General features: G+C 51.3%; 6 protein-coding genes across 6 annotated transcripts; all 6 read right to left on the reverse strand.

Moving 5' to 3' along the window:
- Positions 1-238: 238 nt before the first annotated feature.
- LOC128272029 (32 kDa beta-galactoside-binding lectin-like) lies at positions 239-1,732 on the reverse strand. Its single transcript, XM_053009741.1, has one exon. It carries the CDS (start codon positions 1,579-1,581, stop codon positions 340-342), a length of 1,242 nt encoding a protein of 413 aa, XP_052865701.1. The 5' UTR covers positions 1,582-1,732; the 3' UTR covers positions 239-339.
- A 581-nt stretch (positions 1,733-2,313) lies between these two features.
- Positions 2,314-5,646, reverse strand: LOC128270913 (RE1-silencing transcription factor-like). The gene is made up of 5 exons (XM_053008339.1): positions 5,605-5,646; positions 5,316-5,429; positions 4,730-5,194; positions 3,538-4,651; positions 2,314-3,471 (listed from the first exon to the last, which is right to left on the reverse strand). Exons 1-5 carry the CDS (start codon positions 5,644-5,646, stop codon positions 2,387-2,389), a joined length of 2,820 nt encoding a protein of 939 aa, XP_052864299.1. The 3' UTR covers positions 2,314-2,386.
- Positions 5,647-6,265: 619 nt separating this feature from the next.
- Positions 6,266-8,596, reverse strand: LOC128272879 (gamma-tubulin complex component 4 homolog). The gene is made up of 4 exons (XM_053010762.1): positions 8,493-8,596; positions 7,959-8,410; positions 6,576-7,898; positions 6,266-6,500 (listed from the first exon to the last, which is right to left on the reverse strand). Exons 1-4 carry the CDS (start codon positions 8,556-8,558, stop codon positions 6,368-6,370), a joined length of 1,974 nt encoding a protein of 657 aa, XP_052866722.1. The 5' UTR covers positions 8,559-8,596; the 3' UTR covers positions 6,266-6,367.
- A 619-nt stretch (positions 8,597-9,215) lies between these two features.
- Positions 9,216-15,197, reverse strand: LOC128270914 (guanylate cyclase 32E). The gene is made up of 16 exons (XM_053008340.1): positions 15,033-15,197; positions 14,298-14,428; positions 14,125-14,236; positions 13,855-14,037; positions 13,264-13,381; positions 13,043-13,189; positions 12,688-12,932; positions 12,472-12,624; positions 12,060-12,397; positions 11,850-11,964; positions 11,096-11,571; positions 10,859-11,028; positions 10,619-10,796; positions 10,405-10,545; positions 9,683-10,335; positions 9,216-9,616 (listed from the first exon to the last, which is right to left on the reverse strand). The coding sequence occupies exons 1-16, from the start codon at positions 15,195-15,197 to the stop codon at positions 9,216-9,218; spliced, it is 3,726 nt and encodes a 1,241-aa protein (XP_052864300.1).
- Positions 15,198-19,600: 4,403 nt separating this feature from the next.
- Positions 19,601-21,784, reverse strand: LOC128271933 (D-3-phosphoglycerate dehydrogenase). Its single transcript, XM_053009621.1, has 6 exons — positions 21,524-21,784; positions 21,392-21,442; positions 20,564-20,718; positions 20,138-20,490; positions 19,837-20,055; positions 19,601-19,757 (listed from the first exon to the last, which is right to left on the reverse strand). The coding sequence occupies exons 1-6, from the start codon at positions 21,605-21,607 to the stop codon at positions 19,621-19,623; spliced, it is 999 nt and encodes a 332-aa protein (XP_052865581.1). The 5' UTR covers positions 21,608-21,784; the 3' UTR covers positions 19,601-19,620.
- A 1,378-nt stretch (positions 21,785-23,162) lies between these two features.
- On the reverse strand, positions 23,163-23,553 carry LOC128270915 (cytochrome c oxidase subunit 6A1, mitochondrial-like). Its single transcript, XM_053008341.1, has 2 exons — positions 23,466-23,553; positions 23,163-23,398 (listed from the first exon to the last, which is right to left on the reverse strand). Exons 1-2 carry the CDS (start codon positions 23,551-23,553, stop codon positions 23,163-23,165), a joined length of 324 nt encoding a protein of 107 aa, XP_052864301.1.
- Between the last annotated feature and the right edge of the window lie 1,188 nt (positions 23,554-24,741).

Here is a 24,741-nt window from a genome sequence, read left to right on the forward strand (position 1 = left end):
GCCGACTTTAAGGAGCATTGCCGACCGTGCTTTTTCGGTTCAGTCTCCAAACGAATTTTAGTAGAAGAGGAAAAACTTTCAAATACGTTATCTAAGGACTACTTTATTGTTCTCGTTTTGGTTCCATTTAAAGCCGAATATACCACCGAACCGGGTGCAACTTTTGGCTTAAAACCGAGAGGCGACGTGGACGTTTGGAAAGCCTCTAGCCGCCCAACCTGGGCATGCCACCGGGCACCATTTGGTAACGCTTAGCATTAACACTCCTACTACCTACATCTAAGTAACTAAGCCTACGCGCTTATTGTATGAGCAAAGAGCACTCGTTTGAATCGACATTTAGTAGACATTCTCCACAAAAACATCGTAAACTTTAATGTCGCCTTGAATGTAGATGGCTTCGGCCAGTCGCGGATTGTCGCGATGCAGAAACTCCGCCTTTAGATTGCCGTTGAGCGAAACCTGATAGCTGCCGTCGGTGCAGTCGATCTGCAGGTGGAACGGTTTGCCGGGCATAAAGTCGGACATGTTTTCCGACCGCTCCTCGCGCTCCCACTTCCCGTTGCGCCACGAGTTGCGGCAAATCACGTGCCGGCCGCCAACGCTGCCGAAACGTGGGTTCAGGTGAAACAGGATGTTCGGATGGGGCCACACGTACCCGCTGGTTTGCAGGTTCACGTAGAACGAGTGTGGCAGCAGCTTGACCCGCCCGTAGATGTGTAGTTTTTTGCCATCGGTGAACGGTTCCCGCAGCACACCCGTGTAAGGCATCGGTTTGCAGCTCTTCTCGTCGCACGCCAGGCGTTCACCGCCGATTGCGCGCTGCTCTTCCGGACTGCGCTGCTGGATCAGTTCGAGCTCCAGCTGCGGATAGCATTCCATGTAGCACTGCTCGACGGCCACATCCCGCACATCTCCCCGCACCTCGAGCGCACAAATCTTCCGGTACGGTAGCCGGTGCTTGAACGTGTTGCAATGGCGCCCGTTGACGCAGATCAGAAACTCGTCGTCGGTCACCAGAATCTGCACGTTAAAGCGGTGGCCTCGGTGCAGGTTAAAGGCGAGCGGCGATGCCACCTCTTCGCGTCCCCAGCAGCGCTTCACGCGACAGTTCCGCACGATGTAGTTCTGCGGCAGCCGCGGGTTAACGTGAAGCGCAATGTCGTCGTTTTTCAGCATCAAATTCACGGAGAAGCGTTCGCAAGTTAGCAGCACCGTGCCGGCCACTACGAAGCACAATCCGGGCGATACTTCGGTGATACTTTCCTCCCTGTAAACCACGTCGGTCGCGCTGCTCTTGTCCAGGCTCACCGAACCGGGAGAAGCAGTGCCCTCGGGGTACGCAAAATCACAGCTATCTATCGATTCGGAGGACATATTTATCTCCTTCCCTGTGCCGTTTTCGTTGTCGCGATAGCAGCGTTCCAAGAGTTCCTCAAATAACCGTTCCCTTCGCCGTACAGCTAACTGCGATCTGCATTCCGACCATGAACCACCACACACACCAACTGACCACAGTGCACTTCCGAACGTCAGCAGGTCGCCGAACGTATTGAGCGCAATAAAGGCAAATACGGCCATCCGAGCGGGTAGAAGATCGTCCAGTCTAGCGGTCTGCCTCGGTCTCGTGGTCCAGGGCCGCGGGGTACGGGTGATGGTGATGACACGGGCGGAACATGTTCGTGGTACACAAACACAACTGCAGTCGCAAAAGGCAAAGCGAGGCAAATGTGTTGCGTGACCGCCCCAGCCGATAACGGATTGTCCGCGCGTACGCCGTATGAGTAATCTTACTGGCAAGTAATGTTAGGAAAAGTAATGGTGGGGTTGTGAGGGAATGCTGCGTTTGCACTTTGTTTTTGTTTACCAATTTTGGCGTGGTGACAGCTGCCATAAAGTTGCCAAACAACCGCCCAGTTTGCTATAAAATGAAATAAATTGATCCGATTGAATTCAAATTTAGAAAGAAAATGTAACAACATTTTTTGTACCAACAATGAAAATTTTTGCTGTATTACTACCGAATGAATTTCCACCTAATGTGAAAACATTTAGACAATAGTTAAGTAGCGTTCCATGTAAAACATACTACTTTTCTTCGCAGTGGATCATCCTTCGACGTTGAGCAATAAAATTATCCGGAAACTACTTAAATTATTGTTTCGACAATTGTGATTCTATTTCGTACGATTTCCAGTTCGATCGTACATTATCCAGTGTATTTACGTCAATTCACTAAAGTACCATCTCTTATCAACTCGCGCACAATGTTTTCTTCAACGATAGTAATAATTCTAAATAGCATACTTTAAAAATATAGATCATGTGGTAAAAAATGAGCTGAAATCGATACAATAATAACTGCTAACTAGAAAAACCAAAAACTCTATGGTTTGTCTTTTAACTTTCCCTCGCGCGCCAGGGCGACCGTATTCGCTTTCGAGAAAACCAATTTTTGCATCTTAATTTTCTTGCCGCCGACGCTCATCTCAACCGGATTGCCCACGGTCGAAGCGGGAGTTGGCGTTGCCAAGCGCTTAACCGCTCGTGTCACATTGGCCAGTTGTTGCGCATTACGGGTCATGGTCGAGGGTGCAGCCGTTGCAGCTGGGTCCAGTGTTTTTCGCTGCACTAACAATCGCTTGCTAGGCCCGGGTTGCTCCTGTAGTTCAGCAGCTTTCGGAGTTGCCGGTTGTTTCGCAGCAACCGAATACTTCCGCTCTACCTTTGTCGCCAATCCTTCGGGGCGTTTTAATGAGGACACACTCTTGCCAGGCGGCTTTTCCACCGACGGTTTCACTGCGTGTGGTTTGCCGTAATGCAGCACACCGGAGCTGGCGCTTCGCTTTAAAGGACTTTTGTCAAGCTTTACACTTTCCACCTTCACGTTGCCTCCGGAAGTGTTCCCCTTGGAAGTGTTGGCTTCCGATTTGTCCTTCCGAACCACCGCTACCGGGTTTACCTTTCCAACCACCGCTGCCGGGTTTGCCTTGGCGATTTCCGGAGAAGGTTTGTCAACTTTGACCGGCCCTCGAACTACAATTTTCTTTTCCACCTGAGCAACTGGCATTGGCTTTTCTGAAACGATTGCTTTCGATTTTGGAACCGACGTAAGAACATTCCATTCCCGAACCTTACTGGATTCCGGGTTTGTCGATGCGTGAGCTACCTCCGATTTCTGTGTTACGGTTGACAGAGAAGATTTGATCGTCACGCCTTTCGGGAGGTTCTTCAGTACATCGGACACCGATTTGCTTTTCTCCGAAGTAGTTCGCCGATGTTTTATCAGTTGACATAGATCGAAACTTGACTGCCGGTCAACCTTAATCTTGTTTTCGGGTAGTGTCGTGCGTTCAGGTGTCTCCTCCGTTGGCTCGTTTTCCTCCATTTTCGATGTCAGCTCGAGCTCCGTCACTTCGATCGTGCCATCCTCGATCGTTTCCGGTGGATCGCGGAACAGATGTCCATGTTCTGGTGTTTGGAATGAAGACATTTAGGTTATAAAATTATCGTAAACGTAGACGTAAAAAAAATTACCATCATATAGATACACTCCATTCGTATCATCGAACCCAGCAACATCTGATTCTTCGACCAGTAGTTCGTCGCCTCCGAGGATCACTTCTGATTCATCAAGTTCGTCTGGTTCAAAGATCATTTCTAGGCGGGCTGGATCGCGACCCCGAGAACGCTTCACTTTGAATTGCGCCTTCTCTTCATCTGCTCCTCGCTCCTGCTCCTCGCTCATCAACTGCTCCCGCTGCTCTTCCGTCAACTCGTCGGCCAGCTCGTCCAGATGCATCGCCTGATGGTGGGCCTCTAGTTTATCGTTCGTCACGAACATCAGGTCACAGTACACGCACTCGTACTGATCATCATCGGTGTGCAGCTGGATGTGCTCCACGACCGCATCGGCGTCATCGAACTGCTCCTTACACAGTGGACACGTTAGGTTCTCGGCGGCGTGCTGCGCCGAATGGTAGATGAGAGAGTTTTTGTTCTGAAACATCTCGTTACAGTCGTTGCACCGGTACTCTCCTTGACCAGCTGCACCGTGACTGCGCAAGTGGCGCGTCAGATGGTGGCTCAGCAGGAACGACTTGTTGCACATGCGGCAAGGATACGGCCGACGGCCAGCGTGTGTTGTCAAGTGGCGCGAAAGTTTGACGGACGTGATGAAGCTGTGGTCACAGTACTCGCACTTGAATGGCAAATCCTTCATGTGCAAGGTCTCATGGCGCTCGAGACCTTGCTTGTAGCGGAAGGATTTCGGACACGAAGAGCACTGGAACGGACGGAGCTTCTCGTGATTGGCCATATGCTTGCTCAGATCCGCCTCCGTTATGAAGTCTCGATTGCAGTACGTGCAGGTGTGCTGCAGCAGGTCCTTGTGCGTCGTCTGGTGGCGAGTCAGCAGCGTGGATCGACTGAAGGCCGCCCGGCAAACCACGCACACGTATGGCCGTTCGCCGGTGTGTGTCGTATGGTGCTTGGCCAAATCGTACTTGGAAAAGAACCGTTTGTCACACAGTTCGCACGGAAAGTTACGAGCGCGCGTGTGATTCAACATGTGAATGTCCAACAGTTGCTTCAACGGAAATGATCGATCACACTCCGTGCACGGAAACACACCTCTTTCTCCCGGCTCCTGCTGATGGTTAATGGAGCGTGTTTCCGCCTGACCTGGCGAGGCCTTGGTCTGCAAGGGACCGGTCTCGATTACCTCAACCTTCAATGTACCGCCAACGGTTTCCGGCACTGATTCGTTCTTGATAACCATCTGAACAATGCCGTCTCCGGTCGTCACGAAATCTTCCTCAACCGACGCAATAACTGGTTTGGCCAACTTATTCAGAATGATCGGTTTCTTCTCGATTTTCTTCTCCGGCAATCGCAATAGCACCGGAGCCTGCGAAGACGCAGCTTTCGGCTGACTTTGTGCAGCCTTTGCTGTAACCAGCACACGTCGCACGATCGGAGTCGAGGTCACCAGTGGACCAACCCGCTCAGACTGGATTTCTAACGTAGGCAACACTCGCTTCGAGCCCGCATTCTGTGGAATCGCTTGTTTAGGTTTTGGCCTCTCCGTCAAGTTGAGCTGAACGGCCCGCGGCGGTTTCTTTTCCTCTTCTGTCGCGGCTTCCGTCGTTGGTGTGATGTCTGCCGAACTTTTCGCTTTCGGCAAGGTGTTTAACTGCAAAGAATTAACGATTCAAATAGTTTGCTATAATCGGTGCCGGCAAATGGGGCGTACATTTATTTTACCATTTATGTCCACAACAACCTGCCGGTGTTAATAATGAATTCGTACTCACCAAGTGGGTTGGCTTCGCGGGGGCCGGCGGAGAAAGTAGTTTCGGAAGAGCGAGCTTCTCTGGCCAAACGCCCGTGATGAGGTAGGGAGCGAGTGTCGGGTGGAAGATTTCCGGCTACCGCCTGGCGTACAAGTCGATATCATTGTGTCCGAGTGGATGGGATTCTTTCTGCTCCACGAAGGCATGCTCGATTCGGTGCTGTACGCCAGGGACACATTTCTCAAACCGAACGGACTGATGTTTCCCGATACGGCCACAATCTACGTTGCCCCGTGCAGTGTCCCGTCACGGTTCGATCAATGGGACAGCCTATCCGGCGTGAGTATGACATGCTTCGGACGTGCCCTGCGCCAACAGGGCTCCAACAAGCCAGAAGTGCTCACGGTCGCCCCAAACCACCTACTTCACGAAGGACACGTAGTGACGTGGTTGGACTTGAAAGAAGTCACTGCCGATGAGTTGCACGAGTTCGAGATTAAGGAAGTGCTGGTAGCCCAGCGAGCAGGCAAATTGCAAGGTTTCTGCATTTGGTTCGATTGCACATTTCCCACCGGTGAGCGGGGCGGTAAAGTTGCCACCGATGTCGTACTGTCGACGAATCCAACCGCGCCGGAAACGCACTGGAAGCAAACCGTTATTCCCCTGCCAGAGGGAGCCTGCGAAGAGCTCGAAGAGCGGGATCCTTTGGCGTTCACGCTGACGATAACGCGGAACAAGGAAACCAAGCGAAGGTAGTGTATCAGGTTCCAGTACTGTCCCGGCCAGTTATTTCTAGCGGCTTATTTATTTCACACAGATATGACCTGCAACTAATGCTGCTTGATGCGGAAAAAGAGGATCATGGTTTACCGTGCGAGTGCCAAATGACAAAGTGTATCCTAATGAAAGCGCATCTCCAAAAAATGCAAGTAGACGAGTGACAATAAACACGATGCATCAGACGGCCAGACGACGGTTTTATTTTGGGCAGACTCCAAGATGCCATTTTGAGTTATTGAAACAGGTAAATTTTCGTGTCAATCTTCACACGACGGTTGCTATGATTAGCTTGTTTATTCGTTAGTCTGCAAACTGAACCAATGGTTGAAATCCAATCGCAGCAGCAACTGAGACAAAGGAGCACTGCTGGGGCCGGCCTTTAAACCAATCAGCAGTTTCAGCAACGAATCGACGTGGCTCATAAACCTGCAAAACGCGTAATAAGTTTCGGGGTTGTTATCAAAAACATTAGCCCAACAGCAGACCACCGCAGCGGCTTACCCTTGTTCGTAGGTAATGAACTCTTGGCGTTCGATTTTTGTCATCGGATCCTTGCAGCCCAGACAGAACGAGCAGAACCGATCGACGATTGACAGGATGCTGTCGAGGAGAGTAAGCACTGGGTTTTCTTGCAATTGTATAACGCCAGCCACCGTGGTCATGCCGAGTGTAGACGGTTCACCGGCAGTGGCGCCATTCAGCAGAAAGCACAAACTGAGCACGTTTGCCTGGAAGATGGTGTGCGCCCGTTGAATACGCTCAAAGTCTGCCGGCTTCGCCGGATTCGTGACGGTTGCCATAAGCAGCGCAAACTGACTTTCGAGCACGTCCACCTGGAGATAGTACTGTAGGTTGTTGACGAGAAACATGAGCTTGTTCCGAAGCTGTACCACGTCCTGGTTGTGTTTGATGCGCTTCTCGCGTTGATATGACCAAAGCTGCCCCAGATCGTGCTGTAGCTTTTTGATGCGCAACAGAAACCGAAACATTTCGTTATATCGATCGAGTACTTTGGGTGAAAATAGTAGATGTAGGGGCCACTGGACCTTGTACTTCAGAACGATGTGGCCGATCGCACTCTTGCTTTCGTAGCAGAAGCTTTCCAGTTCCTCGTTTCCCGGCAGCTCGAACGAAAACTGTTCGATGTCTTCGCCAACGTTAAGACTCGTGGCTGCGAGCTGTAACGCTCGGTTCAGGTCGCGCGTTGTACCATCCGTGATCTCGCGCCCGATTAGCAGCCTGAGGGATTGCGTTTGTTCGAGAAACTCATAAAACAGCTCACCCCGGCCAAGCAGAAAGAAGTCCTTCATGAGGCGTAGCTGGCGAACGAGATCGGCCTCCTCAATTACGATCACCGACAAGTGTTTCGTTACCTGCTCCTTGATTTCGTCCACCAGATGCTCGAACTTGGTCACACTGAGATTCTCTTCGCACTGCAGCTGGTGGAACTTGCGGAACAGTTCGTGTTCCTGCGTTCCCCACAGACTGTCTTTGGTGGCCACTAAACGGGCACCCTGTTTGCCACGATTTCTGCCCGCACCGCCGCCCACGTGCTGCTGGCGCGGATCAAAGTTAAACATCAGCACCGTCTGGCCAACGAACAACACCTTTTCGGCCCAACTGGCGGGAAAGTAGTACGGCAGCATCTCGTGCCGGATTTCGTAGCGCCAGAGTTCCGAGTTGATGCTTTGGGAGCCGATCGTTCCTTTGGGATCACTTTCTACCTGTTGGATGAAAAACTCGGCGTACTGATCGACGAACTTGCCGTGCAGCAACCAACCGTAGAGTTGTTTCAGAAAGATGGCGTACATCGATTTTTGTATGCTGAAACCGTATACCGAACAGATGAGCACGGGAAAGGGGAAGGATGCGAGGGCTTCTTACGTTTTGACCGCCTGATAGTTGGCATCGTTTCCGTGCAAACAGTGCTGCTGAAGGTAGGGAAGCAAGGCGCAACCGTGGATGCGTTGCGTCACAACGCCACTGATGAGCTGCAGCAGAAAACTGAACAGTGGTCGATACTGGCTTACTTGGTGGAAGATAAACATCAGCGAAAGATGTGGTCGCTTCAGATATTTCGCCTCCAGTTCAACCACCAGATCGCGGTACGGTTTCACGACCAGTTCGAGTCCATCGACAAACGCCTGCAAGTATAGTCCTTGTGGCAGTGGCTCTTCCGTTGGTTTTTGCTGCTTCGGTTTGAACAATCCGGCGGTCACCGTGCCGTACTGTTGCACAAACTTTTTAATCTCCTTATACTGGTTCGCGATCCGAATCAAGTCCTCCAGAATCTTCACCTCGCCCGGATGCAAGAACGTTGAGGCTACCTCCGGAATCTGTAGGCGGCGTGAGAAAACCATTGGAACTGTCCAAAACCAAACTGTCGATCCGTACGAAAATTGTAGCATTTTTACTCACCGTAAAGTTTTCGATCGGGAGCTCCGCGTTCGAGGAGAACAGCGTGAAGAGAATATCGTGAATCATTTCGCAGCTGTTCGAAGCGCGTGAGCGGACGATTTGTTTGAAACTGCAAACGTAAACAAACGCGTTGACAGCTTGTGCGGCTCAATTTTGACAGCTTCCATATATTTTATAGCAACCATCGCCGGTGATGTTTTATAGCAACCTGAGGAAAATTTTTAAACTTAATCCGGTGTTTACGAACATTTTTGGGAAAACCCAACAACACTGAGTTCCTTCCGGATGCTAACTGTGTGCAACGCAATAATTCACATCTACCCTGTCCGTCCCAGACCAAAAGAGACGATTTATTCAAACAGATTTGAGACGGAAACCAAGATTGAAAACGGTAAGTGAACGCGAGAACACGTTGGAACACGTTGGAACACGTTGGTCCAGTCCGTTTTTAATCCTACCATTCCGAGTTTGTCAATTTCACCATGGAATAAATTTGCTACATTTTATTCTGCATCGCAAATATTTGTACATTCACATCAAAAACATGTATAAAACATTGACGGGTATTTAATTGCATGGTCGAACCATATCGCGTGGCACTGTAAACGTTTTATCAGACGGCATATTTGTATCTAATATTATGAAACCGTTTCAAACCTTCGTTGTAATTATTTGGGCTACAAGAGGCCAGCAATTGGCTGAATGGGAACTTTTTTACGCCCGTCACTGCATGAACGTGATCTGCGGGGCCGAGCGGGGCTCTCGGATCGTCCGCACGGTCATCAAATTGTCGTTGTAGTACTCGAGCAGACAGTTCCGCTGCCGGCACGTGCAAATGGCCTCATCCACGCCGTAGCTTGCGCTAATTACGGCAAGCCGGTGCGAACTATCGATCATCGGAGGATTCCCTTGGTTAATCTTCCGCTTGTGGCAAATGTAGCACCCCAGATTGGATCCCGGATGGCTGAGTACGCTCACGGCGGACGGTATCTGTTGATCGCTCGAGCTGTGCTGGTGCTGTGCCACGTATCGTCCTGTTCCGGTGTCGGACAAAATGCGACGTAGTGACGGACGGCTAAGGTTTGTCTGAGACTGATCGGGTGTGCACAGCAGATCGGGTATGGCTAAACGAAAGGTAATCAATTAATTGCAGTGACACTGGCCGGCAAGACTGTCTGCTGCTCACTCACTGAGGCTCGTCATCACGTCGTTCGATCCGAACCGATCCATCCGCTTTTGGTCGTCCTCGCCCACTAGCCAGTAAGTGCGCATCTCTCCCTTACCCTTCACCTTGATAAGGCCACGCTCCTCGTACTTGTATCCGCCCAGCTTTTTCAGCAAGCCGTGCGTAATTGACGAGATGTGAATCTTCAGCGCTTCGCCGCTGCTCTCCATCCGCGAGGCCGTATTGACCGTGTCGCCGAACAGACAGTAACGGGGCATCTTCAGCCCCACAACTCCGGCCACACACTGTCCCGAGTGAATGCCGATACGCATCTGGATAAACTCGCCCGCCCGATGTCGTATTTCCAGGTTCGAAATCGAGTTTAGCAGATGGAGCGCCATGGAAGCGACCTCTCCCGCGTGCCGATCGCCGTTCCGCAGTGGCAGCCCCGAAACGACCATATACGCATCGCCGATCGTTTCCACCTTGTAAACGTCGTAGCCCGAGATGATGAAATCACAACAGGTGTAAAGATCGTTCAGCATTTCGACCACTTCAAACGGTGTACTCTGGGCACACAGCTCCGTAAAACCGACGAGGTCACTGAAGAAGATTGTGACACAATCGAAACACTCCGCCTCGACACGCTCCCCACGCTTGAGCGATTCCGCGACACTCCTGAAGGATGTGAAAGTAAAACCAACGTTAAGGACATCCGCCACCGCCACGAAGGTTCGAGGTCCTTACTTCGGCAACATCCGCAGCAAAAGTGATTCCGTTTTCTTCTTTTCCTCCGACAGCTGGTTGGTACGCTCCTGTACGATTCCCTCCAGGTTGTAGGCGTACTTCTCCATGATCGCCAGCATGTTGTCGAAAATGTTGGGTTTGCTGGTGGGGGCCAACGAAAAGACCCTAGTGAGCCCGAACTCCCGAATGTTTGTTTCGCTCCCCTCACACTTACAGGCCCGCTTGCATCGGTTTCAGCTTGACGCGGACCAAACGAATGTCCGGCCGATCCTCGGGATCTTCCTCCCAGCAGGCCTGCAGCAACTGGATGACGTACTCCGGCGAATCAATGCCCCTCAGCGATGGTCGAAATATGCCGTACTCTTCCGGGGACATCACTCGAGCAACGATATCTGCAAAAGCGCGGTGGTGATCGAAAACCGAGCAAAACAGTAACCTGGTGTCCGGTAGTTACCCTGCCAGCTCAGGTTGATATCACCCCACGGTCCCTTGCGGCCAACAATCTCGTACAGTACAATCCCGAACGAGTACACGTCGGCCTTCTGGGTGCCTCTCGGGGGGCTGTTGGGATCCCGCAGTACCTCCGGTGCCTTCCAAAGGCTTCGGCGAATCTCCTTCTCGAACCTACGGTGGAAAAACTCCTGTATTGTTACCTCCACAGCCCGTTAGTTCCCTTACTTCGAAGACATACTTGTTCGGTTCCTCCTGGCCTGATTTGAAATCGTGCAGCCCAAAGTCGGAAATCTGCGCCACCCAGCGGGAGTCGATCAGGATCTTGCTTGAGCGCAGATTCCCGTGGGATCCGACGTCACTTTCGTGCAGATAGATCAATCCTTTCACGATGTCACTCACCAGCGACGACACGAACATGTGGTCGAGCTTTAGGTCTTCGTTCGACAGCACGTCAACCAGGCTGCCGCGGGCACAGTAGGACGTCAGGATGGCCACCGTTCCGTGGTCGACGGAGGCCCCGACGAAGGTCGTTAGGTTCTCGTGCCGGATCTCGCGCATCTGCTTCAGCTCCTTGCGGATGTTGCGCGTGATGTCGACGGAGCGCTTGTGTAGATACTTAATCGCGACAATGTTGCCTCGATACAGTCCGATCGTTGTGTAGGCCCGTTTGTTGGACTCGGGTGCACTGTTGAGCATGATGCTCTGCTGGCAAACCTGAAGCGGGTGACGATATTACACGATTTGGAGTTACTTCGGAAGTTTGCAACATTATTCAACACAGGGCCGGAGTGCCCATTCTCCTGGCAACCTTTCCAGTAAATAATCTCAGCTTAATAAGCTCGGACCAAAGTGTCTCTCGCCTGCCATAAGAATGTTAATATGAGTTTGCTTTAAGCCGATCCATTTTAAGGCAATTACAGGAACGGCATATCGCCAAGCCCATCCCACCGATGATCGATCGGCTTTCCGGCCGGTGGCGACGGAGTGCGTACCAGATTCTTGCGTAGCTCGTTGTTGTAGAGCGCGTCGGGCGAGGTGATTAGAATGACGTCCTTCATGTCCACCTTCCACAGCAGGCACGCCAGCGTCTGCTCGTAGCGGTAATGTCTGCAAAAGGAGGAGAAAAGAAACCCGACACCCCGGGGATGTGGATTTAGTAACGAAAGCCCGGTCGGTCGGTGGCCGGGCCGGCGGACTACTACTTGAACAGGATGACGGTGAAGATGGCCATAAACAGTATCACGACGAGCGCCCCGGTGATGTAGCGCCAGTCCTTCACCTTCGGCCGGCACTTCTCGTTGTAGAACCCGCAGACCGGCTCGGCGAGCGGCGGCCGGCCCTTCACCCACATGATCGGCCGGGCCGCGTTTAGGTATCGGAACTCTGGCAGCATGGCGGTGCTGGTCGTGGCGTTCGCCCCGTACGTGAACAGAGCCACCGGTTGCATCGACATCTGCAGCGAGTTGTTGACCTTATCGTCCTTCTGCAGCGCGATTACGGAAAAGTTTCCCTCGGCGTCACCGTTCGCATCGATGTACACCTGGCGACAGGAACAGGGAGGGCCACAGGAGTAGACAAAGTTTTTCCCCCGCCCGGCTGCCGTTGGCCACTTACATCGAAGCCCTGAATCGAGTGGTACGAGCGGTTGAAAATATGGCGCATAATCAATCTTCCATCCGAGATGTCGCCGCCTTCGCGCAACACCTCGGTGGCCGCGCGGGCGTAAATGATGAGTGCATCGTACAGGTACGCACCGTAGATGGGCACCTGCGAAAAGTTAACACCCATTACCACCTGGCTCACGCGAAATCCGTGGAGCCGGGGACCGACCTGGATTTCGTCGAAGATGTGCTGATTGTAGGGCAACGGCACCCGGAACGGGTCCTTGCGTGAGTAGAGCTTGAACTTGTGGCACAGCTTGCGGTACCGGGGGTTCATCGGGAAGAGCGGCGAGATGCGGAGCACCGACTGGAACGCCTCCTGTAGCCGCTCCTGGTCCTTGTAGTTGTACCGCTTGCGGTTGTGGTGCTTGTCCCTCGAGTTGCCGATGTACTTCTGGTAGAAATCCGAATACTCTGCGCGTGAGAAACAACACCCGAATAGAGATGGGCCAGACGCTTGTGGCATATTGCCAATTTGCACGCCACTTGCCGGCCGGCACGCCGGCAATGCCTTGCGGTGGTACCTTGGTAGATGTTCCGCTTCATGTTCGGATCGTAGATTTCGTCGTCAATCGATATCACGATGTAGTCTCCGGTGCTGAGCAGCTTGCGGTTCTGCAGACATCGCACAAAGTCCACCATTTCAATGTGATCGCCCACAAACACGTACACTGCGATGAGAAAGCACAAGGCTTGGAGAATCGGTGGGGCCCACAGGAATTATTCAATTACGGCCATCGCTTACCTCTGGTGTTCCGGTACGTGTCGTCCACTATTTGTTGCAGTTTGTAAATCTTGGACGGAATGTAGTCGGAGTAGATCCGAAAGTGGTTCAGCGTAAGGTTATTGGACTCTGCCTGCAACTGCAACGGGCAGATCAAGGTCCTTTAGCATTCGTGAAGCATGAGTTACAACTTTAAAGAGTGCTTTGGACCCCAACTAGTCCACATCATACATTGTCGGCTGACCCTGGCATTCGTGCCAGTTAGCTGCCTGGGACAACGAATTATCCTCAAAACTGTTTCGACACCATTGCACATTTGATGCATAAATTCAGCCTCATTTACCGTGCCAGATCGCCCGATGGGGCTACGTTACGTGGTTGTCTACGTAATTTACATAAATAAATTTGCCCATAGCCCAACACGTTCCCGCCCAGTCCCCGTAATCCCAGATCGTATTAATTTCACGCCCCATATGAGACGGCATACGACCGCCAGAAACGTGACCAGAAAAAAGGGTAATAGAATCTCGGCAGACAGCCACGAGGTCTCATCCGTGGCGCACGCCAGAGAGTGGAACCACGCTGAAACCGGAACCCGGAACGATACTGTACCTTGATGGCCTGGGCAATCTCCATACTCCAGGCCGGGTGTTTGCCGGCGACGATGCTGAAGCAGTGCCAATTATTGGCCAGCAGCAGGGCGGCCACACTTTTCGACACCTTCGTGGCCGGCGGTAGCGTTCGAGCGAAACTACTGTACACCGTTTTGTCCGACACGGCAATGTCGGCACATTTCTGAGGTGCGAGAATGTCAGCAGAAAGGACACAGAGTTGTAGCGCCTCTCGAGACTCTTCCCTGCCAGCCCCATACGCCTGACTTACATACGAGATCATGGGCAGGTTCCAGGCCGACGCCACCAACGCTTCCGAGGTGCAGGTTTCGTCCGGGCCGATGAACACCGCGATTCCTTCGTCGCGCATCTCCGTCATCTTTCTGGGAATTTTGAACGAAAACTTACTCCAGTGTCCAGGTGCTGCCCGAGTTTGCTACTCACTGGATCGGGAATGCCTTCAGTGACTTCTGGGCACCAATGTCCACCGCCCGGAGGCGCAGCTTTTTGCCCGGCAGGAGCGTCGAGTCGTTGTTTATCGTTTCGGTGGCCAGCAGCAGTGCCCCGAGGACGACCTGCCGGCGAGACAGACGCGACCGATTGAGAAAGGATGGGATTGACCGGTGGAGTACGGATGCAACGGTGCCTCAGGGCTTAATCAACATATCAAATCATGGGTTTAATCGGCTTTAAAACTGCTGGTGGACCGGAGCCGAAACGCAAATCTCCATAAATCAAACCGTTTCGGAAGCGCAGGTCGGTAGTTTAAATTATAGCCAAGAGATTAATTCTATTCTAATTTAATTCGATGAAGCATTAAATTATGGCTAAAAGGTAATGGAAAATCAATAGATTGTCCTTAGGAAATAATCATTGGTTAAACAAACGAAACCTTTGCGTTTATGTTGAAACCGATTAAATAAAAGCCCACCTGAATAAACCTGCCAGACCGCTGAATGTGTCAGGATGGTACCGTAAATCACAATTAGCTTTGCGGTGACCCTGAACCTAAGGGATCGGCCACACATCTATGGTTATCCCTCCCGAGGGATGTGTGCACAAGATTATCGTCTCCATCATCAACTTCCGGGGGTTTTCCGTGCTCCGGCTAGGTCCGGGCAATCAAGTTTCAATTCCATTCCGTTTCAACCCACCCACGGGTGATCGAGCGAAGCTTACCTTCGAGTGGACGTAACCGGCCAGGAACCCCACAAAAAGCTCATCGCCGGTACGATTACGTTGCCAGGCCGAGCTGACGGTCGTGTTGCTCCACAGGACTCCACTGTCGGTGGCCAAGCTTCGAGCGGGACAGTCGCACGATATTCGGGCGACCGCGGAGGCCATCGCGTTCGGGTTGGCCGGGGCCACCACCAGCAGCACCCAGCACCAACAGCAGCACCAGGCGATCAGCGTGAGGGACGGCGCAAGGATTCGACCCATTTCTGAGTCGCTGTTCGCGTTCAGTTAATTTCTATAATTTTCTTAAGATGCACTTCGTATTTTATAAAGTTCCCATCGAACGAGAACGTCGGGCTACACACGGGTCAGAGTTTGCATTACATGCGATTGCACATCAAACAATGACATTTTAATTATATCGCTACAGGAAGCAGAACATCGGCAAATTCTCCGAAAGCTGCAAATATGTGAAGCAGGTTTGTCCACGAACAATGCCGCTCGGTTAACTTTTATTTATCCCAATACTATCCGTCTTCAAATTTCTAATTACCAATTAGGGGAATTGATAAAGTTTCTCGCAACCACAACACTTTTCCAGCTCTGACAATAACACTTTCCGCAAGCCGGGCGGGGGCTTAAATCATTCCACTTTGCCCTGTTTACCAGCCATTATGACCCAGTGGATAACTTTCCCGCCACAGGACACAGCCGAGTGGAACAAACAACGGAAAATTAACGTCCACGGCACATCATACCGCATTTATCTTGGCCTACCGTAACTCATAAAGTAGAACTAGAGCGATAAAAATTATGATTATTATAGAGACGGGGCACCACAGCGTGTTCCGCCGTTCGAGGTTCCGCCAGGTCGCAGGTGAATCCCTTTAATGGACATGTTAGTCCAAACCACGCACCACGAGATAAATAACTGTTTCACCGACCTGGTGTTCTGGTTGATCTGTTCGTGTAATGTGGCCACATTATTTGTTTTCAACCTTCCCCCGGATTCAGCGTGAACTTAACGGCAGCAGCTAAATGCAACGCGTCGATCAAATCAATCCTAATGGCCGTTCGTAATGTAATGCTTGTTTGTCTGTTTGCCACAGCCCGAGCACGTGAACACTCCGCAAACGGATGTGAGCATTTTTCCGTCCCATATTTTAATCACGATATGGTTCCATCTTCACGAACTCTTGTGAACTTTTCCGTTCCACGAAACTGAGACTTCCTGCCCACATTGTTGCGTGCTTAGGCTCACTCGCTCGCTTATGCGCATTCTTATGCAAATAAGTGAGGGTAAAGTTTCGCGTCGAAGACGAAGCCGCACATCGCGGCACCGAGGGCCACCCTTTCACGCATCACGGCGGTTTGATGAACATTTCAATCCACCTCCAACTCGCTTCCTTCGGAGGCGTCCCTCGCTGGTGTCCTGTCCCGCACTTGGAAGACCGAAACGGTTTGAACCGGTTAATTAATCCCGCTTGTTATTCTAGGACGATGACCAACTCCTTCAGCCCAAACCGTCTACCGATGCGCGTTCATTCATCTTCATTTTCATTGATGATTAATTTGTATTTTGTTTACCCGCACCTAATTCTCGATCAACGTAAGCCGGAAGGCTTCCGAAGCTTTCCACGGCTCCGTGTGATCGAGCTGTGCGATGGTGGCAATTTATGGAGTCAACATTGTGGGTCCTGCCGCAGCTACCGTCACCGCAACCGTTGGTCAACTACAATGGGTGGTTTAAATAATTTATTGGCCTATTAGTCCCGACCGACAGGTGGTCGGATGTTGTTCACCCAAAAAAGAAAAGTGGACGCAACGTTTGGCCAATTAAGGCAACACCTTCACCGGTTCCCCTTTTGGTTTCCGCGAAAGTGAAATTAGCGGTCCGTTTAGGATTGGATTGATTACGTGCCATCAGTAATCGCGGTGGCCTTCTTGGGGGGGATAGTAGTTCTCTGACAGTGGTCGAAACGATTCGGTTCTATTGGCACTCATTCGTGGAAATGTCCACGAAGATGTTTACATTTACATTTTCCCGAAAGTCGCGCCTACGGTGCGAAGAATATAATGGAATTTACGGGTGCGAAAAGCACTCAAACTTGCCATCTCAATTCGGGGAATCCGTGAATCTACAAATCGGCCCAGAAAATTTGCGACGAAGTAAGTCGTCGTTGTGCGACTGGCGGGTGTCATGTTTTCACGTTTCACACCTGAGTTACTTCAAATCTGGCCAATAAATCAATTTGTGACTTGGGGCCCCTTTTTCTTTTCAAGAAAGCCCTGGCCTTGAGCGCCTTTAGGTGAGCGGTTCGTTTTATTCTTGCAAGACATATTCGACTAAACTCAGCTAGGCCGCTCGGAACACGCTGACGGTTCCCTGCTGTGTTAATTGATTTCGTACGACTTTCACTCCGATCCGAAACGACGCGAAAATGGAAAACCGCACGAACGCAACGCTGGGCCGGGTGCTGCAGTTAATTAATTCACTCGTGAAAAATCGCATTACGAGCTGTGGGTTCGAGCGGATCAACGCAGCGGGACACACAGAAAATGACCTACACCACGGGCCTCGATTATCCACAGCCGCCAGTATTCCTCTGCTCATATCGTTCCGTCATCGCCCCATGGCGGTTCACTTTGGCACCAGTAACAACTATTATCGTCCTTTCCACAGCCAGTCATAATTGACATCAATTGGTACACCGCTTTTCCGCCAGCGATCCCAAAGGGACCGGGTGGGAGGATACGTTCCATTTTATTTCCCCCGGCAAACTTGGCACGTACACACACATTTCCGGCAGTCCTTGCCCGAGGGTCCCGCGGTTCGGGTCCAATTAAAATTTATTGGAAATTTAAGACTCTGTCAACACACGGTGCAATAGTGTTTCACTTTCACTGACCGCTTCTGGCTGCTTCGGTCGGCACACCGGCACATCCGAGTGCGATCCTTGCCGCGATCAAACTGCCGGATGCCGGAGTCGGCACTTGTTGCTTTATATAGACAGGACTCTCGCACGGCGCCGGCAAGGATACTAATTCGCATTCGCTCTGCGAGAGCCTGCTGTATTTGAGAGTAGCTCCATCGGGCCATCGGGGGCGCGTGTCCGGTGCTCCATGCTCTCGCAGGAGGATGTCTGCAGCGGGCTCGCGAACTCCATCCGCGGAGCGGAGCTACAATGATCCTTCCCGAGAGCTGTCCAATCGCTTTCGGGATAGCACCCGTTAAGCCGGCCCGAATTTATTTACTTTCGCCACCGAGCACGTGCTACGCCCGAAATGGGCCCGCTCGGGGTCCTAGTTGGGTGTGACCGGGGGAAAACAATTTCATGAATGACCCCCGTCGTCGACATACGGGTGTGTGTGTGCTAATGAAACCTTGCGAAAGAAGAAATTTCCCGGCATCTTTCGGTGAATCATAGGCTCAAGAGATCAAAATACATTATGGAAATAGGAAAATCAACGAGAACGTAAAAACTTTTCGGTATAACTAAGCACCAGCGTACTAAAACGTAGACATTCGAACGCCAGCTATCATAAATGGGCATGTCGTAATAATGCCTTCGGGCACTCGGAGTCCTAGCAAGCCGGTTACTAATGGCGACCAGCATTGGCGGCAAAAATGTAGAACACGACATTCTAAAAGGACGTTTACTGCCAGATAAATTGCATCACGCCGTTTCCGTGTGATGTCGAAGCACAAAAAGAAACAGAATAAAGCGAGCCATCGAGGCACCGAACGGAATATTAACCGTTCGCTGGGGAGGCCGGGCAGAGATAGGACATAAGGCGCTAGAAAAGGACGTTTTTTTGTTCGGTGTTGTAAGACTTATTCCTCCTGCCCGTAGCAGTTTGCTTTGATCGTGGCGTGGCACAGGTAAACAGCGCCTGATGGCGATAGAACCCGTCAGATGTTGTTGTGGTTACGCATAACGCTGTTTATCATTAACTTGTTCCGCATTTCCGCAAGGCCCGCGTACGTTTGAAGTGGGCCCGAGAAAGCGTTGCTAGTGGAAAATAGAAGAAACCGCATTGGGAGGAATCATTTTTCACGCGGAGTCCCCCGATTGGCCGTTCTCGGAAGGTGATGGGCAATGAATGGATGCCGTCTGCGGATAGACAACACCAGCACAGGTGCGGGGATGCGTCGATTATTGATCACTTGCGGTTGTGCTCGTAATCCGCGCGAAAGTGGGGGTTTTGATCCGATGATATCCCTTTTGGGGGGGGGGATACTTTATTTGCCTCTGCTATTTGCCACCTCATCTCATATTCGGCTATTTGTCAAATGTGGGGTTTCACGTTTCGCTGACGCGCGCGCACCGGGCATTTCATTAGGGCGCCGCCGGTTGGTTGGTTGAGTTAGCTAGCTGGCCGATGAACCGGAGATGACGTCACCACATGCCGCGTAAGCAGACACGCCGACCGCGTGTCCTCGTCTTTCGTCGATGATTGATTTCCCGAGGCCGCCGACAATTGCGCCGTGCTTTTCGACTCCGATAGCGTTCGAAAAATGGGGAAAAATTGCCCTAAAAATAGGTGCCGCCAGCAGCATCGCGGGCGGGGTCGGGTGAGCGAATTTAATTTAAAAGACATTCTTCAAAACCTCCCGATTAACCACACCGGCGTACTGGGTGTAGACGGTCGATTGGCCCGTCAGCGCAATGAATTGTTCCGCCACCTCGACGGCGACGCGCACCTGCGCCTCGGCCGTGCTGGCACCTGTGACGCGACGGGGAATAAGAATGCGCGGTTAGAATGGTGGTCCCTCAGGGGACGGCGGCGGTGGGCCCAGTCTTACCCAGGTGTGGAGTGGCGACCACTTTCGGGTGATTGATGAGCCTCTTGGTGGTGTCCGATTTCGGTGGCTCCTCCGGATACACGTCAACCGCGGCACCCCCGCAGTGGCCACTCTCGAGCGACGTCAGCAGTGCGGCCTCGTCCACAATGCCACCACGTGCCACATTGACTACCCGAACACCCTTCGGGCATTTGGCAAGCGTTCCGGTTGAGATCAGATCTGCGGTGGCACGGAGCAACGATTGATCGAATTATGAGTACCTTCGTAATTTTTACGCGGCCGCCGACTCAAGAGCACTCACTTTTGGTCGCCGGTATCAACGGCGTGTGCACGGTGATGTAGTCCGCTTGGGGCCAAATTTGCTCCAGCTCCAGCTTCTCGATGCCGGCCGCCTTCGCTTCCTCGTGGGTCGTGATGGGATCGTAACCGATCACGCGCATACCGAACGCGTTCATCCGCACGGCCACTTCGCGCCCAATACGGCCGAGCCCGAGGATGGCGAGCGTTTTGCCGTACAGTTCCGTGCCGGAGTAGAGCTTGCGGTCCCAGCGACCCTCCTTCATGCTGGTGGCGGCCGGGCAGATGGGGCGGGCCAGTGCCCCGATCAGGAAGCACGTTAGTTCGCAGGCCGAAATCGAGTTGCCACCGGGGGTGCTACGAAGAAGAAATGTAGAAAAGTGTCATGAGATGTATTTCCCCGAAAAATGCAATCCGCGACGCGACATACTTGAGCACCAGTACGTTGTTCTTCGTAGCGGCCTCGATGTCAATGTTGTCCACACCGGCTCCGGCCCTTCCGACCACCTTCACGCGCCCTGCGCCCGCGTCCAGTACCTCGGCGGTAATTTTCGTGTCCGAACGTACGATGAGTGCGTCATAGTTCTGTCAACGGGCAAGCAAGCGATGGCCAAAAATTGATTAGTAACGGTATATAATTGCAACCATTCCGGTTCGCCAGGCAGATGGTCGCATTTGATTGATTCGACTCCCGATGGGTCTTTACTTCTTCGTGGAATCGAAGCATGCGGAAGGATATTTTCGTCGTCTGGGACTGCCCGCGGCTTCTTCACTACTTTACTACAATCGAACTTGGTGCAGCACGACGTGGTTACTTGGGATTGTGCCTAGGGCCATGCCCGTCTCAGTATAATAATTGTAATCCGCGTGTGTTCAGACCCTGGAGGGCCTGCCCGTGTGTGGGCAGATTGGACCGAATGAATGGAAGGGAATGAGATTGAAGAGCAGATTGAACCGGGAAGAATCATCTACGTCATCACGCTCATCGAAGAAGGCGTGAACAACAAGAAGTCGAAGATTCAATCTAGCAAACGTTGCTCCAGCCACCAGACTGGTAATTAGTGGGCCAGGACGGGAGACAAAATGTGTATCTCGAAATGTAGAGACGACCGGGAGAACTTCAAACTACGCGTGACGGAATGTATAATCAAGTAAAATCAATCTCCTTCAACCGCTGCACACACCACGTTACGTCTCAAATTTCCAGCGGCAAACGAGTTTTCACTTGTTCCGATTCACTTTCCAGTTCCGCACTTACCTTCACCTCCTTGATCAGCTCATCTTTCGCCAGCTTCAGTTTGTAGTCGACCTGCGGATAAAGTGAACACCAATTTGCACCATAATTCAAATTAACGCAACTTCAACTAGGCCAAGTGCCCAGCGGGCTAACCTGAATGTTGTGGTCCTGCAGCAGCTTCACACACGCATTATCGACCGCATCGCACACCAGAACACGCTTGATATCGACGGGCATCTTGACGGTGGCTGTGAAGGGCTCCACGAGCACAGGACTTTGGACGACGAAAAGGGCGAGAAAGCACGACACGACCGCACCGGTGGAATCTCCTCAATGGACTGCCTTCAAGGCTGTCCGGTCGGGCCGATCGACTAGTACACGGAGATCATTGACGAGCCGGCGGCCAACAACAAGAATTGCACTTTCCTACATGCGCTTCACGCGGTCCTGCTCACCAATACCATCGTAAACCGGTTTCCACTATCTTACCGTGACGATGGTTCCGACTGATGGTTCCCGCCGTCTGGCAAACTACCCACTGCAATCGCATGGAGAGCAGAAAGGCCAGGGGAAGGTTTGCCGGAAGAGGGTGTCAACGCACTACAGTGGGCCGGGGGCCACGAGTCACCACTTTAGGCCGCCGCAACGAAGCAGGAGTTGTGCACATTCCCGGAGCATCGGTATTGGTCATGGCCGACTAAGCCGATCGGTACACATCTTCGTATGCGCAGCGTTTTACAGGGCCAGTGTGTAACCACCATCGTCGCAATTGCAATCGATGGAACCCGCTGGCTAGCCGCCGGTTGCCATGTCGCTCCGTCAGAGGCCTCATGCTGATCCAACCCAGCGCCCAATGTGATGACGCGGATAGGATGCGCTTATCATCACTTGTCGAGTGAAGTTCTCTCTTCCTTATCGGTTGTTTATGGGAATGCCAGGCTGGCCGATCGCTAGAGGCCTAACCCTGACGTTGGAGTGCGTATGCGCCTTTGGCGAAGCAGAGTAAACGAGACAAAGAAGCGGGGGTCTCGTGAGTCGACCATCGGTTCTAGGCCGCCTGTCAACAGACATGCTTCTCGGTGGCAAGTTCCGTACAAACAGCGGGACACACACTCGAGTCGGCTTCGTAACGAGATGATAATGAGTCGGCGGCGGATGCATCGCCTGCTAATCTGGACCCTATGGGAAATTCGATTTCAAATGCTCCGGCAATCGGTACCTGCAAATGAGGAAACATGTCCGCACATGCCGGCGATGATAAGCTTCCGTTTTTAATAGTCTTTCCTAGGTTTACTACGATTAGCTACCCTAAGTATCACGATATGATCAATATTTTCGCTTTTAAGTATTGTCCCATATGTCAAGAAATTTTGATCCAAATGACGCAAATTCTGCGAAAATAAAAATTAGCCCTGACTTCAGTCTGTTTTGCCCATTGTGCGAATTATTATCATCACGCATCGTAATGGCTCTTTCACGCTGCGGTGATCGTACCATTTCTCGAGAGTTCGTTTCGTTCTACTCTCTCTCACTCGGAAACTGGGATCGATTCTGCTACCTTCTGAAAACTCCTGCTCGCCTATTCCAATACTCTTCTTGCGCAATTCGTACACTTCACAAGCTCGCAGTACCCGACAAAGTCGTTTTCGATGGCCTATCGCCGTAGGCAACGCAAATAATACCCGCAGGATGTTGCGAGCAACTAGATTTCATAACTCAACTTCATCGTTTATTTGGATACATGTTGGGGGGGAGGAAACATCGGAGATTGAATCAATCAACACCGTCGGGTCTACTTTTCATAGCCATCCGGCAGAGCGTTCACTTCCGGGTTGTGGAAAAGCGTCTTTTTGCCATCCCCCCAAGGAAACCGTTTGTTGCGGATGCGGAGATACTCGTACGGCACAAACTCCGGCCTCGGTCCGCGTGCTTCCTGGTGTGCCAGATAAACGTTTAGAAAGCACAATCCTATGGCCGGTAGGGCAATGAAAAACGTAAGGTTCTTCCACGTCTTGTAGCCACCGGAAGCTGGAAGGATTGGGCGAAATTATTGCAAACAACTAAGCGACTGATAGGCGGGATAAATTAAATTTACCCGTATGCCCCGATACTGCCGAAGGTCCTGAGGAGAAATGGGCTCTCCCGAACTGTCTTCCGACGATCTTTGGCCAACGGATGGCCATTTCTGTTATTCGTTTTCAAACACCACTCGAACGCTTAACGACTCGACAATGAAACAGATGATTTATGTTCAATGATTCCTTTGATGGTTTGCAAAATCGCAACCGGTTCGTAACCGAACAGATTGCTTTTCTTCTGTCCAACTGTCAACGTAAACTTTGGCCGGCTATAATGGCTCATTATGGCTACAGGACGACGACGAGACCAAATCGGTTAGCCACTCAGAGCCAATTCTTAACTTTGAAGAAGGAACCAATTGGCAAACTAATCACCGGGTGGAAAATGAGCAAACCATTAGCGTTCTTTCGTAAATGAATGGGTCCGGTTGCTTCGAACCATCTCAAACAACAAAAGACAACCGTTTGTAGATTTTTGAATTACGTTTTTCCTTTATTTTATACAAAGTTTTCCATTTACATACAGTATGGGTCTAGTAACGATCAAGGGAGTACAAATGAATTCCAGCATTTCACTAGCTCTTGCCTTTCTCACGTGTCTTCCTCGTTGCGCTTCGTTTCTTGTTTTATCACCAAACGTTAGCATCAGCTGTGTTTTGCTTTTCATTACTTTAGCTTGATTCCATCGACGACACCTTTGTGTGTGTGTGCGTGTGGGGGGTGGCACAGTGCAGAACGGGTATATAGTGCACACTGGTGGTTCTTACGGTTAGAGTTTTACTTTTGGGTGGCGTTCTTTACACTTAGCAACGAGTTGGGTTTATCGGCATTTAGATACAGGGACATTAGCTAACGGCACCGCCTCGGCCTCACTTGTAAGATAAACATACGCTTTACGCAGATACATCTCGTAGATACCATTTCGGTATCGCTTCAACGGAACTATCGTACTGATCGATTCCAATGATTATAATTAGTGGCTTTGCTTGACTTTATACACAGAAAACAGCTTTTGTATTACACGATTTTCCCTTCCATTCCACGTTTATCATAATTGTTTCGTTCTAATCTTTTTGCCTCGGGATGCCTCGATGGGGGGGGTTTGTTCGACAGATTCACGTTACGAAAGCTGCTTCACGTTCGACTTTCACAGTGTGTTTAACTAAATTTTGCAAAATCATTAGCCTAAACGATGTAGCGGTGGATGATCTCGCGTGCCCTCTCCCGCCCGTCCGAAGGCGTCTCCATCTAGTTTTTTTTATCAAAAGCCAAAAACCATCCGCGCAACCATCT

The sequence above is a fragment of the Anopheles cruzii genome, chromosome 3 (assembly GCF_943734635.1).
Source record: "Anopheles cruzii chromosome 3, idAnoCruzAS_RS32_06, whole genome shotgun sequence".
NCBI classification, from domain to species: Eukaryota; Metazoa; Arthropoda; class Insecta; order Diptera; family Culicidae; genus Anopheles; species Anopheles cruzii.

Bases quoted from the DNA above. Each gene is read 5' to 3' on its own strand.
- LOC128272029 (XM_053009741.1), bottom strand. From the start codon at position 1,581: ATGGCCGTATTTGCCTTTATTGCGCTCAATACGTTCGGCGACCTGCTG.
- LOC128270913 (XM_053008339.1), bottom strand. From the start codon at position 5,646: ATGTCATACTCACGCCGGATAGGCTGTCCCATTGATCGAACC. The intron at 5,195-5,315 runs GTGAGTACGAAT...AATTCTTTGCAG, and splicing joins CCGCGAAGCCAACCCACTTG to TTAAACACCTTGCCGAAAGC. The intron at 4,652-4,729 runs GTTGAGGTAATC...ATTAACCATCAG, and splicing joins CCGTTGGCGGTACATTGAAG to CAGGAGCCGGGAGAAAGAGG.
- LOC128272879 (XM_053010762.1), bottom strand. From the start codon at position 8,558: ATGATTCACGATATTCTCTTCACGCTGTTCTCCTCGAACGCGGAGCTC. The intron at 7,899-7,958 runs GTAAGAAGCCCT...ATACGGTTTCAG, and splicing joins AACTATCAGGCGGTCAAAAC to CATACAAAAATCGATGTACG. The intron at 6,501-6,575 runs GTAAGCCGCTGC...CGCGTTTTGCAG, and splicing joins TTCATTACCTACGAACAAGG to GTTTATGAGCCACGTCGATT.
- LOC128270914 (XM_053008340.1), bottom strand. From the start codon at position 15,197: ATGGCCTCCGCGGTCGCCCGAATATCGTGCGACTGTCCCGCTCGAAGC. The intron at 11,572-11,849 runs GTACGCACTCCG...CACCCGCTTCAG, and splicing joins ACGAGCTACGCAAGAATCTG to GTTTGCCAGCAGAGCATCAT. The intron at 11,029-11,095 runs GTATGTCTTCGA...TTTCCACCGTAG, and splicing joins GGCCAGGAGGAACCGAACAA to GTTCGAGAAGGAGATTCGCC.
- LOC128271933 (XM_053009621.1), bottom strand. From the start codon at position 21,607: ATGCCCGTCGATATCAAGCGTGTTCTGGTGTGCGATGCGGTCGATAAT. The intron at 21,443-21,523 runs GTTAGCCCGCTG...CTTTATCCGCAG, and splicing joins TGCAGGACCACAACATTCAG to GTCGACTACAAACTGAAGCT. The intron at 19,758-19,836 runs GTAAGACTGGGC...GTCGCGTCACAG, and splicing joins GGTCGCCACTCCACACCTGG to GTGCCAGCACGGCCGAGGCG.
- LOC128270915 (XM_053008341.1), bottom strand. From the start codon at position 23,553: ATGGCCATCCGTTGGCCAAAGATCGTCGGAAGACAGTTCGGGAGAGCC. The intron at 23,399-23,465 runs GTAAATTTAATT...CAATCCTTCCAG, and splicing joins GGCAGTATCGGGGCATACGG to CTTCCGGTGGCTACAAGACG.